This window comes from Lutra lutra, chromosome 3, assembly GCF_902655055.1.
Source record: "Lutra lutra chromosome 3, mLutLut1.2, whole genome shotgun sequence".
Taxonomy (NCBI): Eukaryota; Metazoa; Chordata; class Mammalia; order Carnivora; family Mustelidae; genus Lutra; species Lutra lutra.
This window is the reverse complement of record NC_062280.1, coordinates 36,996,753-37,011,684: the sequence shown is the minus strand read 5'-3', so window position 1 is coordinate 37,011,684 and position 14,932 is coordinate 36,996,753. Positions and strand designations below refer to the sequence as shown.

Sequence of the window (14,932 nt, the reverse complement as noted above, 5' to 3'; positions counted from 1 at the left end):
TTGGTTAAAGCATATTTTCCTGGGGTTGTTGCCACCCTTTTAGTATTTTACTTGCTCCTTCATATACTCTTATCTGGACAAAATGACAAGGCGGAAAAATTCACCACAAAAAAAAGAACAAGAGGCAGTACCGTAGGCTAGGGACCTAATCAATACAGACATTGGCAATATGTCAGATGTAGAGTTCAGAATGACGATTCTCAAGGTTCTAGCCAGGCTCGAAAAAGGCATGGAAGATATTAGAGAAACCCTCTCTGGAGAGATAAAAGCCCTTTCTGGAGAAATAAAAGAAATAAAATCTAACCAAGTTGAAATCAAAAAAGCTATTAATGAGGTGCAATCAAAAATGGAGGCTCTCACTGCTAGAATAAATGAGGCAGAAGAGAGAATTAGCGAAATAGAAGACCAAATGACAAGAGAATAAAGAAGCTGAGCAAAAGAGGGACAAACAGCTACTGGACCACGAGGGGAGAATTCGAGAAATAAGTGACACCATAAGATGACACAACATGAGAATAATTGGGATTCCAGAAGAAGAGGAAACAGAGAGGGGAGCAGAGGTATATTAGAGAGAATTATTGGAGAGAATTTCCCCAATATGGCAAAGGGAACAAGCATCAAAACCCAGGAGGTTCAGAGAACCCCCCTCAAAATCAGTAAGAATAGGTCCACACCCCGTCACCTAATAGTAAAATTTACAAGTCTTAGTGACAAAGAGAAAATCCTGAAAGCAGCCTGGGAAAAGAAGTCTGTAACATACAATGGCAAAAATATTAGATTGGCAGCAGACTTATCCACAGAGACCTGGAAGGCCAGAAAGAGCTGGCATGATATATTCAGAGTACTAAACGAGAAAAACATGCAGCCAAGAATACTGTATCCAGCTAGGCTATCATTGAAAATAGAAGGAGAGATTAAAAGCTTCCAGGACAAACAAAAACTGAAAGAATTTGCAAATACCAAACCAGCTCTACAGGAAATATTGAAAGGGGTCCTCTAAGCAAAGAGAGACCCTCAAAGTAGTAGATCAGAAAGAAACAGAGACAATATACAATAACAGTCACCTTATAGGCAATACAATGGCACTAAATTCATATCTCTCAATACTTACCCTGAATGTCAATGGGCTAAATGCCCCAATCAAAAGGCACAGGGTATCAGAATGAATAAAAAAGCAAAACCCATCTATATGTTGCCTACAAGAAACTCATCTTAAACCCGAAGACACCTCCAGGTTTAAAGTGAGGGGGTGGAAAAGAATTTACCATGCTAATGGACATCAGAAGAAAGCAGGAGTGGCAATCCTTATATCAGATCAATTAGATTTTAAGCCAAAGACTATAATAAGAGATGAGGAAGGACACTATATCATACTCAAAGGAACTGTCCAACAAGAAGATCTAACAATTTTAAATATCTATGCCCCTAACGTGGGAGCAGCCAACTATATAACCAATTAATAACAAAATCAAAGAAACATATCAACAATAATACAATAATAGTAGGAGATTTTAACACTCCCCTCACTGAAATGGACAGATCATCCAAGCAAAAGATCAACAAGGAAATCAAGGCCTTAAATGACACACTGGACCAGATGGACATCACAGATATATTCAGAACATTTCATCCCAAAGCCACAGAATACACATTCTTCTCTAGTGCACATGGAACATTCTCCAGAATAGATCACATTCTTGGTCCTAAATCAAGTCTCAACCGGTATCAAAAGATTGGGATCATTCCCTGCATATTTTCAGACCACAATGCTCTAAAGCTAGAACTCAATCACAAGAGGAAATTTGGAAAGAACCCAAATACATGGAGACTAAACAGCATCCACCTAAAGAATGAATGGGTCAACCCGGAAATTAAAGAAGAATTGAAAAAATTCATGGAAACAAATGATAATGAAAACACAATGGTTCAAAATCTGTGGGACAAAACAAAGGCAGTCCTGAGAGGAAAATATATAGTGGTACAAGCCTTTCTCAAGAAACAAGAAAGGTCTCAGGTACACAACCTAACCCTACACCTAAAGGAGCTGAAGAACAAGAAAGAAACCCTAAACCCAGCAGGAGAAGAGAAATCATAAAGATCAGAGCAGAAATCAATGAAATAAAAACCAAAAAAAAACAATAGAACAAATCAACGAAACTAGGAGCTGGTTCTTTGAAAGAATTAATAAGATTGATAAACCCCTGACCAGACTTATCAAAAAGAAAAGAGAGAGGACCCAAATAAATAAAATCATGAATGAAAGAGGAGAGATCACAACAAACACCAAAGAAATACAGACATTATAAGAACATACTATGAGCAACTCTACGCCAACAAATTTGACAATCTGGAAGAAATGGATGCATTCCTAGAGACATATAAACTACCACAACTGAACCAGGAAGAAATAGAAAGCCTCAACAGACCCATAACCAGTAAGGAGATTAAAACAGTCATCAAAAATCTCCAAACAAACAAAAGCCCAGGACCAGATGGCTTCCCGGGGGAATTCTACCAAACATTTAAAGAAGAACTAATCCTATTCTCCTGAAACTGTTCCAAAAAAAAAAAGAAATGGAAGGAAAAATTCCAAACTCATTTTATGAGGCCAGCACCACCTTGATCCCAAAACCAGACGAGGATCCCATCAAAAAAGAGAACTACAGACCAATATCCTTGATGAACACAGATTCAAAAATTTCGCCAAAATACTAGCCAATAGGATCTAACAGTACATTAAAAGGATTATTCACCACGACCAAGTGGGATTTATTCCAGGGCTGCAAGGTTGGTTCAACATCCGCAAATCAATCAATGTGATACAATACATTAATAAAAGAAAGAACAAGAACCATATGATACTCTCCATAGATGCTGAAAAAGCATTTGACAAAGTACAGCATCCCTTCCTAATCAAAACTCTTCAAAGTGTAGGGATAGATGGCACATACCTCAATATTATCAAAGCCATCTATGAAAAACCCACCGCAAATATCATTCTCAATGGAGAAAAACTGAAAGCTTTTCCGCTAAGGTCAGGAACACGGCAAGGATGTCCATTATCACCACTGCTATTCAACATAGTACTAGAAGTCCTAGCCTCAGCAATCAGACAACAAAAGGAAATTAAAGGCATCCAAATCGGCAAAGAAGAAGTCAAACTATCCCTCTTCGCAGATGATATGATACTATATGTGGAAAACCCAAAAGACTCCACTCCAAAACTGCTAGAACTTGTACAGGAATTCAGTAAAGTGTCAGGATATAAAATCAATGCACAGAAATCAGTTGCATTTCTCTACACCAACAACAAGACAGAAGAAAGAGAAATTAAGGAGTCCATCCCATTTACAATTGCACCCAAAACTGTAAGATACCTAGGAATAAACCTAACCAAAGAGACTAAAAATCTATACACAGAAAACTATAAAGTACTCATGAAAGAAATTGAGGAAGACACAAAGAAATGGAAAAATGTTCCACGCTCCTGGATTGGAAGAATAAATATTGTGAAAATGTCTATGCTACCTAAAGCAATCTACACATTTAATGCAATTCCTATCAAAGTACCATCCATTTTTTTCAAAGAAATGGAACAAATAATCCTAAAATTTATATGGAACCAGAAAAGACCTCGAATAGCCAAAGGAATATTGAAAAGGAAAGTCAAAGTTGGTGGCATCACAATTCCGGACTTCAAGCTCTATTACAAAGCTGTCATCATTAAGACAGCATGGTACTGGCACAAAAACAGACACATAGATCAATGGAACAGAATAGAGAGCCCAGAAATAGACCCTCAACTCTATGGTCAACTCATCTTCAACAAAGCAGGAAAGAATGTCCAATGGAAAAAAGACAGCCTCTTCAATAAATGGTGTTGGGAAAATTGGACAGCCACATGCAGAAAAATGAAATTGGACCATTTCCTTACACCACACACGAAAATAGACTCAAAATGGATGAAGGACCTCAATGTGAGAAAGGAATCCATCAAAATCCTTGAGGAGAACACAGGCAGCAACCTCTTCAACCTCAGCCACAGCAACATCTTCCTAGGAACATCGCCAAAGGCAAGGGAAGCAAGAGCAAAAATGAACTATTGGGATTTCATCAAGATCAAAAGCTTTTGCACAGCAAAGGAAACAGTGAACAAAACCAAAAGACAATTGACAGATTGGGAGAAGATATTTGCAAATGACATATCAGATAAAGGGCTAGTGTCCAAAATCTATAAAGAACTTAGCAAACTCAACACCCAAAGAACAAATAATCCAATCAAGGAATGGGCAGAAGACATGAACAGACATTTCTGCAAAGAAGACATCCAGATGGCCAACAGACACATGAAAAAGTGCTCCATATCACTCGGCATCAGGGAAATACAAATCAAAACCACAATGAGATATCACCTCACACCAGTCAGAATGGCTACAATTAACAAGTCAGGAAATGACAGATGCTGGCGAGGATGCGGAGAAAGGGGAACCCTCTTACACTGTTGGTGGGAATGCAAGCTGGTGCAACCACTCTGGAAAACAGCATGGAGGTCCTCAAAATGTTGAAAATAGAGCTACCTTATGACCCAGCAATTACACTACTGGGTATTTACCCTAAAGATACAAACGTAGTGATCCGAAGGGGCACGTGCACCCGAATGTTTATAGCAGCAATGTCTACAATAGCCAAACAATGGAAAGAACCTAGATGTCCATCAACAGACGAATGGATAAAGAAGATGTGGTATATATACACAATGGAATACTATGCAGCCATCAAAAGAAATGAAATCTTGCCATTTGCGACGACGTGGATGGAACTAGAGGGTATCATGCTTAGTGAAATAAGTCAATCGGAGAAAGACAACTACCATATGATCTCCCTGATATGAGGGAGAGGAGATGCAACATGGGGGGTTAAGGGGGTAGGAGAAGAGTAAATGAAACAAGATGGGATTGGGAGGGAGACAGACCATAAGTGACTCAATCTCACAAAACAAACTGAGTGTTGATGGGGGAAGGGAAGTTGGGGGGGTGGGGTTATGGACATTGGGGAGGGTATGTGCTATGGTGAGTGCTGTGAAGTGTGTAAACCTGGCGATTCACAGACCTGTACCCCTGGGGATAAAAATATATGTTTAAAGAAAATAAAAAATAAAAAATTTAAAAAAAAGGAAAATAACACAAAAGTAATGTGTCATCATACTGTTTTCCAAATGGCACTAGACATGGTATAGTGTCATACATGATTATCATGGACATGATATAGAAATCATCTAGTCACATCCTCTACCAGCTTACAGGGTTGTTAAAGGGATGAGAAAGTAAAGCATCACACATACTTGTCTGGGAGGTTTTGCATAACATAGCATGGTTTTCTAGGATATGATGCATATATTATGTAGCCTCATGTGTGGTAATTGAGAAAACTCTCATAGTAGAGCATCACACATGATTTTCAAGAAGAGGATATAGATGTCATTGTAAAGAACATGATACAGACATAGTATAACACCATACGTGTTTTTAAGGCAATAACACAGAAATAGCATGGCATCTTAATAATTGTCAGAGATAATGTGGTTATCAGAGAGATGAGACAATCCGAGTGTAGCATCATACATGGAGGTCAGTGAAGTTACACACTTTAACATCACATAACCTCATTAATTGTGGGCACAGAGAGCATAACATATGAGCCTACTGTGGAGATGACACACACAATAACACCACACATAGCACTCAAGGAGATGCCTTTAAAGGATAGTGTGATAAGCAGACTTCAAGGATATAATCCAGGTATAACATGGAATCATGTAGTTTTGTAAATGAAGGGATCCAGACATAGCAGACCTTGAAGATGTGTTTATCAAGGTGATGAGGTAGAAATATTATAGCATCACACATAAATTTCTATGAAATGGTGAAGGTATGGTAGAATATTATATATGGTTATAAAGCATTACATGAAGATATAGTATAGTATCATACATGATTTTAAGGGGAATGACAAGGACTATAAAATAAAATATAACAGTCAGGTATATGATATAGATACAATATAGCATCATACTTGGTTGTTAAAGGGATAACAGACTTAGCACAGCTCCATACATGACCATCAGGTGGATGGCACAGGGGTGGTGTAGCATTAACTGCAGTCTTCAGGAAGAGGACATGTAGTGTACTGTAGCATCTTACTTCATTATCAAGGTGATGACTCATAGAACAGAATCACACATTGTTGTATGACAGGCATGAGATGACATAGATTAAGTATAGCATCCCATGTGGTTGTCAAGAAGATGATGCAGACACAGTATCACGTGTGGTTATCATGGATATGATATAATGATGGGGGGGCAGTGAATGAGGCAGAAGTTGTATAGCATCTTATATGCTTGTCAGGAATACATAGCTGTTATGAGGATGACCTGTTGTTTACTATCATAAATTATCATCCAGGACATACTGTATATGTAGTATACCAATACAGATGGTTGTCAATGAGATGATGCAGACATCACATAGCATTATATATGGTTTTCAGTGAAATGTCACAGATACAGTGCAGCATCACATATATTTGTCATCAGGATGAGTTCTAGTATCACAGCACACACAGTTATCAAGGCAATGATGCTGACGTAGTCTACGTCATACGCAGCAATCGAGGAGAAGATATAGGTAGAGTGCAATATCATACATGGTTTTTAAGAAAACTTGAGTATGGTGTATCATGCATGGTGATCAGGATAATGATGGTACATAACGCAGTATCTCATTTGGTGACCCGGGGCTGGAGTAGATGGAGCATGTGTCCTGGAGGGACGAGGTGGGCATAATAGAATAGCATACATGGTCAACAGGGAAATGACATAGAGGTATTGGGAGCATCATCTGTGGTCTTCAGTGAACAGAGGTACACGTAGGGTACCACCAGCCCATAGTTATCAGTAAGATGATGCAGACCAGTGTAGAGTCCTAGGTGGTAAACAAGAACATGATGTACAACAAAGCATCACATATGTCATCGCAAAGATGTGCTACATGCAGCACATGTGGTATAAAGGAGATAAAGCAGATTTCTTACAGTGCCATGGATGGTGGTCAAGTTGATGAGGTCAATGTGGTGTAGCATAATGCATGATTAGGGAGACGACCCAGAATATACCATTATATATAGGGGATGTGAAGGGGATCATCAAGGGGATGTGAAGACCCAGTGTAACATCAGATGTGGTTGTCAAGGAGATGACGCAGACATTGTAACCTGTGGTTACCAAGAATATGATACCAACGTAGTGTAATGACCAGCATCACAGAGATGAGGCAGATGTAGTGTTTCTCACAGCTGGTTATCTGGTAGATGACCTACGGTATAGAATTATACATGTTTATCAAACAAATTAAATGTATGAACAGATGACCTACCATCGGCTGAAGCAGTTGCAATAAGTTTTCCAGTGTAATCGAAACAGCTGTCTAGAATTTCATCATCATGGCCTGTTAGTGTTGCCACACATTTTCCATTTGTGGCATCCCACAGCTACAATAAAAAAAGAAGGTGACTGTGACTTCCTGTCTGAAGTGCAAGAATGGGAAGAAGTACTCATTATGACATGCTTATGGCTAGCTGAATAACTGTGCCAAGATCATGTGTATAATTTCCACATGTTCTGTTAAGTTTACCTGGATTCATGACAAGAAACCCCAGCCAACCAACTCACAAGGCACACTGGACAAAAGAAGACCAGAGACACACATTTAGAATGGAGAGTGCAAATCTCAAAGTACGTGACATTGGAGTGGAAATGTCCTCTTTCCATAAGAAGGTCATCAAATGATAAGAAGCTTGATCTAAAACTATAATGCTAGAGAATAAAAAGTACATTAAGATTATAATACATCACATATGTAATCAAATATTAATTCCAGAGCATAAGCTCTTAGCAACAGAAATTTAAAGGCAGGGAAACATTGTTTTGAGCCTCCTCAAGATTCACTCTAATCAAAGTTTAACAAATGAACAGAGAGACATTAAAGAAAAATAACGTGTCTTTGAAAATAAGATCTTGTGATACATTTGATTCAATTAACATGGTTTTACTCCATCATAATTCCTTTAAACCTGGGGGATCAGAAAGTTAACATTTAAAAATGCCAATTATTTATAAATTAAATTCTAATTTTACAGCACCTTTGAAATGTGTAATGTTTCAATGAATATCTGACCCAGTAAAAAGGGCACACAGGAGAACTGTAAAGCAAAGATATTTCTTGAGCTCACCATGCAGGTTTTGTCCATAGAGCCAGTTAATATCAGAGAGCAATCCCAGTTGAATAAAGCACTGCTAATCTCAGCACAATGCCCGATTAAGGTATACACCTTCCTACAAAAGGAAAGGATTCACATTGGTGAAAGATGCCCTACTTCAGGATAAGGGCACAGATAATGATGTCAAGCCCATTGGTGTGAGAGTCAAAATTTTGGTTTTCACAAAATAATACTTTTGATGACAAAACAAAGATGGTTCTAGTACAGCTTAGAAACAGCCAACTAGGCTATTAATTTCATTTCGGCAAACATATACTTATATTTGAAGCACTCAAAAATAACAACATTACTTAAGACTTCAGAAAGCCATGGCTAATAAATAATCCAGTTGGTCTGAGGTCCTGGAAGTATTCTTATACCAGACCAGTAGACCTCTTGGTAGTTCAGAAACTACCCATCCAATGTCTGAAGGGCCCTTCCTTCCCCCTCATATCTTGACTGCTACCCCTGGTAATTAGCCCCTCCATCAAGATGCAAGTCCAAGTAGAGCTTTCCAATGCAGAGTCTAATTTAGTTAACTTCTCAGCAACTAGAACCCAAAATAATTAGGAAGGAAATTGAAGTTGTTGGACTAAATTAAATTTTGAAAATTAGCCATGATTTTATTTACTCATGAGATCCATGCCTGCCATACTGACAAGCCATTAAAATCTGATTACACAGTATACAGAAGGAATAATAGCCATCAACCAGGCTATTGTTAACATTCTCCTTTTATGTTTCTGTGTGGCATTATTTGGTCAGAATTCCAAGAATGCACACATTTTTTTCTGGATCAGAAATATCACTTCTGATTAATGAAAGAATTAAATAATGAATGAATTTATTCAGGGGGTATCCTATTCCTATAGAGTCCAAAGCACAGTTAATAGATATCAACAGCAAAGATGGTGTTCTTAACCCTCTGATCCAGAGTAAAAAATCCTTAAAGACACAGAATACCTTCCAGTATCAACTTCCCACACTGCAACAGTATGATCAAAAGATCCCGTGATAATTCTCTTTCCTGAGGTATTAAAGGACAAAGAGATGATTTCAGCGGAATGTCCCTAGAAAGAGAACAGATACTGTCATGTATTACCTGCAGAAAAACAATCTCTACAAAGGCACAATTCTTAGTTTAAAAGCAAATGCTAGAAAGGCAAAACTCTGTACATAGAAAAGAGATTAGTGGTTGGCTGGGGGGTGGTAATAGGTATCTTTTGGGGGAAATTTTGAAAACTGGAGTTTGGTAAAGGTTGTACAATTCCGTAAATTACTAAAATCTGACTTATACACTTAAATCAAGTCCATTTAACTTAATAAACCTAGGTTTTGTTTGTTTTAATGGACAGGAAGAGGGCAATATGTGGGAAATCATCAGACGGCTTCTTCCACATTGTCTTGAAAACACTTTTTAAAAAGCTATATGCAAAAAAAAAGGGGGGCTGGGGTACTTGGGTGGTTGGTTGAGTCTGTTAAGGTTAAGTGTCTGACTGTTGGTTTTGGCTCTCAGGGTCTTGACATCCAGATCTGCATAGGGCTACCCGCTCAGCAGAGAGTCTGTTTGTCTCTCTCTTTCTCTCTCTCTCTCTCTCTGCCCCTCCCACTTCTTGCTCTCTTTCTGTCTCTTAAAAAATAAAAAAGCTATATGCTTTATGAGTTAACAGCAGGTGATAGAAAAGTTTGTAGAATAAATTTAACTATTCTTATGCTGATTTTTTAAAAAAGATTTTAATTATTTGAGAGAAAGAGCAAGACGTGGGTAGGGAAGGGCAGAAAGAGGAAGAGAAGCAGGCTCCCCACTGTACAGGGAGCCCAACCCACAGGGTTCAACCCCAGGACCCTGGGATGGCGACCTGAGCCAAATGTACCCCCCTAACTGACCGAGCCACCTAGGTACCCCTCCAAAGATGATCTAACATAAAATAGATTAATAAATATCTGGCCTTTGGCCTGACTTTCACTTGGTCACTGTCTAGGGCCGACGCATCAAACATTCTGAGGCAAGGGCAAGAAGCCCCTCCCGGCAGTAGACTCTGCTTGCAGTATGGCCCTTGTTTCCCAAATTATTTTAGCAAATTAACATTACTTTTTTTTCACTAGTGAAAATATTCATTTACACATCAAATTTCTGGCTGATTCCAAATGGTAGACATTAAATGTAGTTGAACATGAAAATTTCAAGCGCACAAAACAGATGTGTGGCCTGCTGGCAGACAGGTGTGGGTGTGCCAAGGGGGATGCAGCCTTTCGAAGACTGTTGGGCATCGTTCTGAAAGAGGAGATAGTGAAGAGGCAGCACCCCACAGAAATGATGAGAACGAAGTCGGAAGAGTGTATATACTTACGTTAATTAAGGATGGCACTCTGAATTCAGAAAATCCCTTGGTGTTCATTGAAAAGAGTGCTTTTTCTCTCTTTCTAGTCCATTTTGACTTTCTTAGAAAAAACTCCTACGAAAGGAGTCCTAATTTGGAATCCATTTATAATTTGAAAGGATAAGAACTGGGTTTCCCACCTAGCTGTTCTGACTGATTGGCACAGAGAATCACCCTATGTGTGTTCTGTTGTTTGGATGCGGGGAGAGAGGAGGAAGCAGAGGGAGCAGGTGGGAGGAAAGTGCTGGACGCGTGGTGGTGACAGACCGAGACCCCCGTGGACATATACCACCAGCTCTTGCTCTCTGGGCAGTGCCCTTTAGCCTTTCTCCTCCTGCCACTTACCTCCTTGTCATTTCAGACTTTGTACTACAGGAGGCCTGTGAAACCGGGGATAGTGGAGGACAGTGTGGACAGTTGTCGTTTTAGGGAATCTTCTGGCAAGTTTCTCCAGTTCTGCCTCTTTCAGAAAGTGTCAGCCTCCACCTCCTTGGTTTTAGGCCGGAAAGATGGCACTAGGTTTTAAGCTGTGCTTGGTGGGATTTACAGACGGAAGCTCGTCAAAATAAAAAAGCCCAGACCTCCTCAGCTCCCTCGTCAAAGTCATTGGGAATCGCCAACAAACCCACTGGGACGTACTTTTCATCACAGTCTGAAAACCAATAGCTCAAAAATATCTTCTGACATGGAGCTCATTTTGTGATTAGAATATGAATAACAACAAACTCCGTAATAGGCTTAGGCTAAGCAATAGCTAGGGAGAGCGCAGAACTCTCCAAGCTGGCAACAGGATGCACGTACCGTTAAAGTGAACACCTCCTCTCCATTCTGGAGGTCCCACAGTTTGGCTGTTGTGTCCATGCTCCCAGTGGCCACGAGTGTGCTTTGAGGGTTGAAGGATAAACACACCTGAATTCCAGGAAATGGAAGAGATTTTAGAAAGAGAAGAGTTTTGAATTGTTGATTTTGTATAGAAAAGCTTCAAGAGGCAACTGCCTTAGGTTCAGCCTAATTCTCCACAGTGAGATACCAGGGTGGCCTCTGGGTGGCCTGTGTTCTGCAGGTTGAATCCTGAAGCACTCTCCTCTTGAGAAGAGGTCTCTTTGCTCTCCCATGTCACCTAGTTCAGGCACGGGCACGGCTTGTCACTTCCAGAGGACAGAAGAGCAAGAATAAAAGTAAATCCATCTCCTTTGTGATTCATGCTCTCTGGCTCCCATCTTCCTTGTTGTTCACGTCACAGTCCTTCCCATCTGCTCCCTCACCAGTCAAGGTCTTTGGCTATTGGCTCACAGTCTCAGTTCCAAGTCCTAGGTGGCCTTCATGGGAGCCATCATTCCAGTAGCCCAGACCCATGACCCTGGACTCCCTTCCATAATCCCTCCCGTGGCCACACCCTGGACCTCAGTGTCACTTTTCCTAGAAGATTCACTACCTGGACATCCATCTCTCAGTACAATTTCCCAATGCTTCCACTTTCGTCCTTACCAAGCCACCCCTTGCATATCTCCCGTCTCACTGAGACCCCCGCCTTTTCCTGGCCAACCCTCTGTTCAGCTGACACCCTGGAAGCATCACTCCTTCCAGCGTCTCAGTTCCTTCACTCCTTGTCTCTCCCTGGCACCATCCATGTCCCTACGACTCCTGACAACTGTATCAAGCTGGCATTTCACCCAGGCCTTGGCCCTCCCTCACCCCTCAGCTTAAGAAAACCGCCTGGCAGATTACAGGTATTGCTTGTGCGTGCCTTCTTTCCGCAGCTGTGTCCTCAGCAGCATTTCCTCCTTACTTGAACGTGCCTCTGGCTCCGTCCACTCTTCCTTTCCACATTTCTGCTCCCTGTCTGTCCTCATCCCTTCCCCATGGATAACCTGGCTTTCGACTACTTCCCTGAGAAAACTCACCTGTGGGGGGAACTTCCTCACCTGGTCCTCTCTTCCTTTCCCGCCACTGTCAGGTGCAGAGGGATCCCTTCTCCCTTCTCAGACGCCCTCTTCCCTGCACGCCTACCGGAGACATGCCCACTCATTTTTCCCTACTATACTGGGTGCCTCCTAATGGCCCATAAATATGTTCGAGCTCTTTCCACATAAAAATAAATCCTCCCTTGACTCCATGTACTTCATTTTTAGCTACCTTTTTTCCCCTTTCACAACCAAATTCCTTGGAAAAATAGTGTACCATCATCACCGCTTGCCCATCCCCCAATATTTCAACTGCAAGAACCACTCTGACTAGATGATCGGAAGGCTCTGCTGGTCACCCCCACTTAGGCTCCCTGATGCCTGCAGTGTTGACTCCTTTCTTCTCCATATTTTCTTCCTTCTTAACAACTTTGATGGCGCTCTGCTTTTTTTTCTTTTACCTCCTATCTCTTTTTTGTATCTTTTGGAGAATTCTTCTCGTCCCCAGGTGCTCAAGGTGCCATCACACTTCACGCCCTACTGACCTTTTCCTTTCAGAAATTGCAATTCTCAGCACCCGCGGCCACCCTGATGCCTGTGACTCACGCACCCACGTCTCCTTCCCCGACCTCACTCTCAGTTCAACCCCAAAGGGCTTCTGTGAAGACATCGCATAGGCAGCTTGGATCAATCTAAGACATGCAAGTCATATGACCACAAACCTGCTTGTCCCTTTTATATAAATGGACAAGACATTTTACATAAAATGCCCTGCCGTTCTCTGAAGTTAGGGAATCACCCTGGAGCCCTTTTTCTCCTTCACACCTCACATCTGCCTGACAACCCCCTCCTACTCCTCCACTCCAGCCTCTCTCACTCTCTCTTCACCTGCCTCACGACGGGCCTCCACTGTCTCTGCTTGCACTGCAACAAGATGGCCAGCTAGCCCCTGCTTCTGATCGTACGTCATTTTGCCACATGAAGGATCTTTCCAAAGAGTAAAAATGACCACGCTATCTCCCACCTAAAAAGTCTCAACAGCATGGCATTCTCCACAGGATAAAGTACAAATCCCATAGCACAACATACGAATCAATACAACGGCCTTGCCAGCCTCCCCCACTTTGATCACGCTCACCATGTGATATGGCTTTGAATGCGTTGCAAGTCCACCAAGACATGGTACCTTTAATCCAGGCAGCTGGGCAGCACCAGGGATCCTCAGCCAGCACTTCTGACCATGGCAGCAGACAGCAACCTCCAACCCCCGACCCAGTGTGGTGCACAGCCATATTGGCCTATTCTGTGTACGTCATCAGGTGGGGACGTTTGACAAGTACTTCTCTGGCCACATGGAGTCATCTGAGGCTGAAAACACCCACCACTGTTGCACACCCCCTCTGGGCATTGGCCAGTGCAGCTCTTGCTGCCCAGAGAATGTGCTATCTACCTGCGTATACTTTCCTTATCACCCCCACCATCAGGGTGCTCCCCTCTGTGACCACACTAAACCCCCCACCAACTTCTAGCATGCTACAATGCATCTCTGAACTTATTTATTGATGCCTCTACTCCCTCCAGTGAACCACTAAGTGCCTGCAGGACAGGAACCATGTGTGATTCTATTTGGTATGCCAAGCACACAGGCCAGGGCTCGACACATTCAATAGGTAGTAAATAATTATTGGATTGATGTTGTTGACTGTGAAAAGTATCAAAGTCTTCCTTGGAACTATATATAAAGAAAACTTTTCAAAATTCCAAGGGAGCATGAGAATGAGGATCATGTTTTTCTCACGAGTTTGGACATGTTACTTACTCTCTCTATGCCTTGGCATCTTCAACTGTAAAATGGGGAAATTTCTAGCTCTTAGGGTAGTGATGAGGTGCAACTAGGCTAATATATGTAAAGGACTTATACATTAGCACAAAACTTTCTTTTGTGCACACTGAGTGCCATTAACGGGTCGGTTATAATTTTACACTATACTATCCCCCAGTGTCTAGCAAAATATTAAACATAGCATGAGCCCTTATTGGATGAATACACCATGAATCCGAATGATAATTATAAATTTTACTCCTAAAATAAGCGGCCTGTTTATTTTTAAATGCTATCATTTTCCCCATAGGGTGCCAATTAACTCACTAATTGTTATAGGATGTAACGCAGAATTGGCCAAGGGCAAGGTCTTCCCAAAAGCGAAAGCTATTTAGAGTAGCAAACTATTTATGCAAATTTGAGTTCTAATGATATCCAGAAAACAACCAGGCTAAATATTTCACATGATATAAAAAAGTTACTTTAAAAACTATTCTAAGAATTTTATC

General features: G+C 41.1%; 1 protein-coding gene across 3 annotated transcripts in view; it reads right to left on the bottom strand.

Annotated features, from left to right (window-relative positions):
- Positions 1-14,932, bottom strand: part of DAW1 (dynein assembly factor with WD repeats 1) — a 48,280-nt gene that overhangs the window by 9,004 nt on the left and 24,344 nt on the right. For all 3 annotated transcript variants that reach the window (XM_047721427.1, XM_047721425.1, XM_047721426.1), the window contains 4 exons: positions 11,499-11,606; positions 9,280-9,386; positions 8,290-8,392; positions 7,434-7,548 (listed from right to left, as the gene is read on the bottom strand). In XM_047721427.1, coding sequence (XP_047577383.1) covers positions 7,434-7,548; positions 8,290-8,392; positions 9,280-9,386; positions 11,499-11,606 — 433 coding nt within the window. The remainder of the gene's footprint in view (positions 1-7,433; positions 7,549-8,289; positions 8,393-9,279; positions 9,387-11,498; positions 11,607-14,932) is intronic.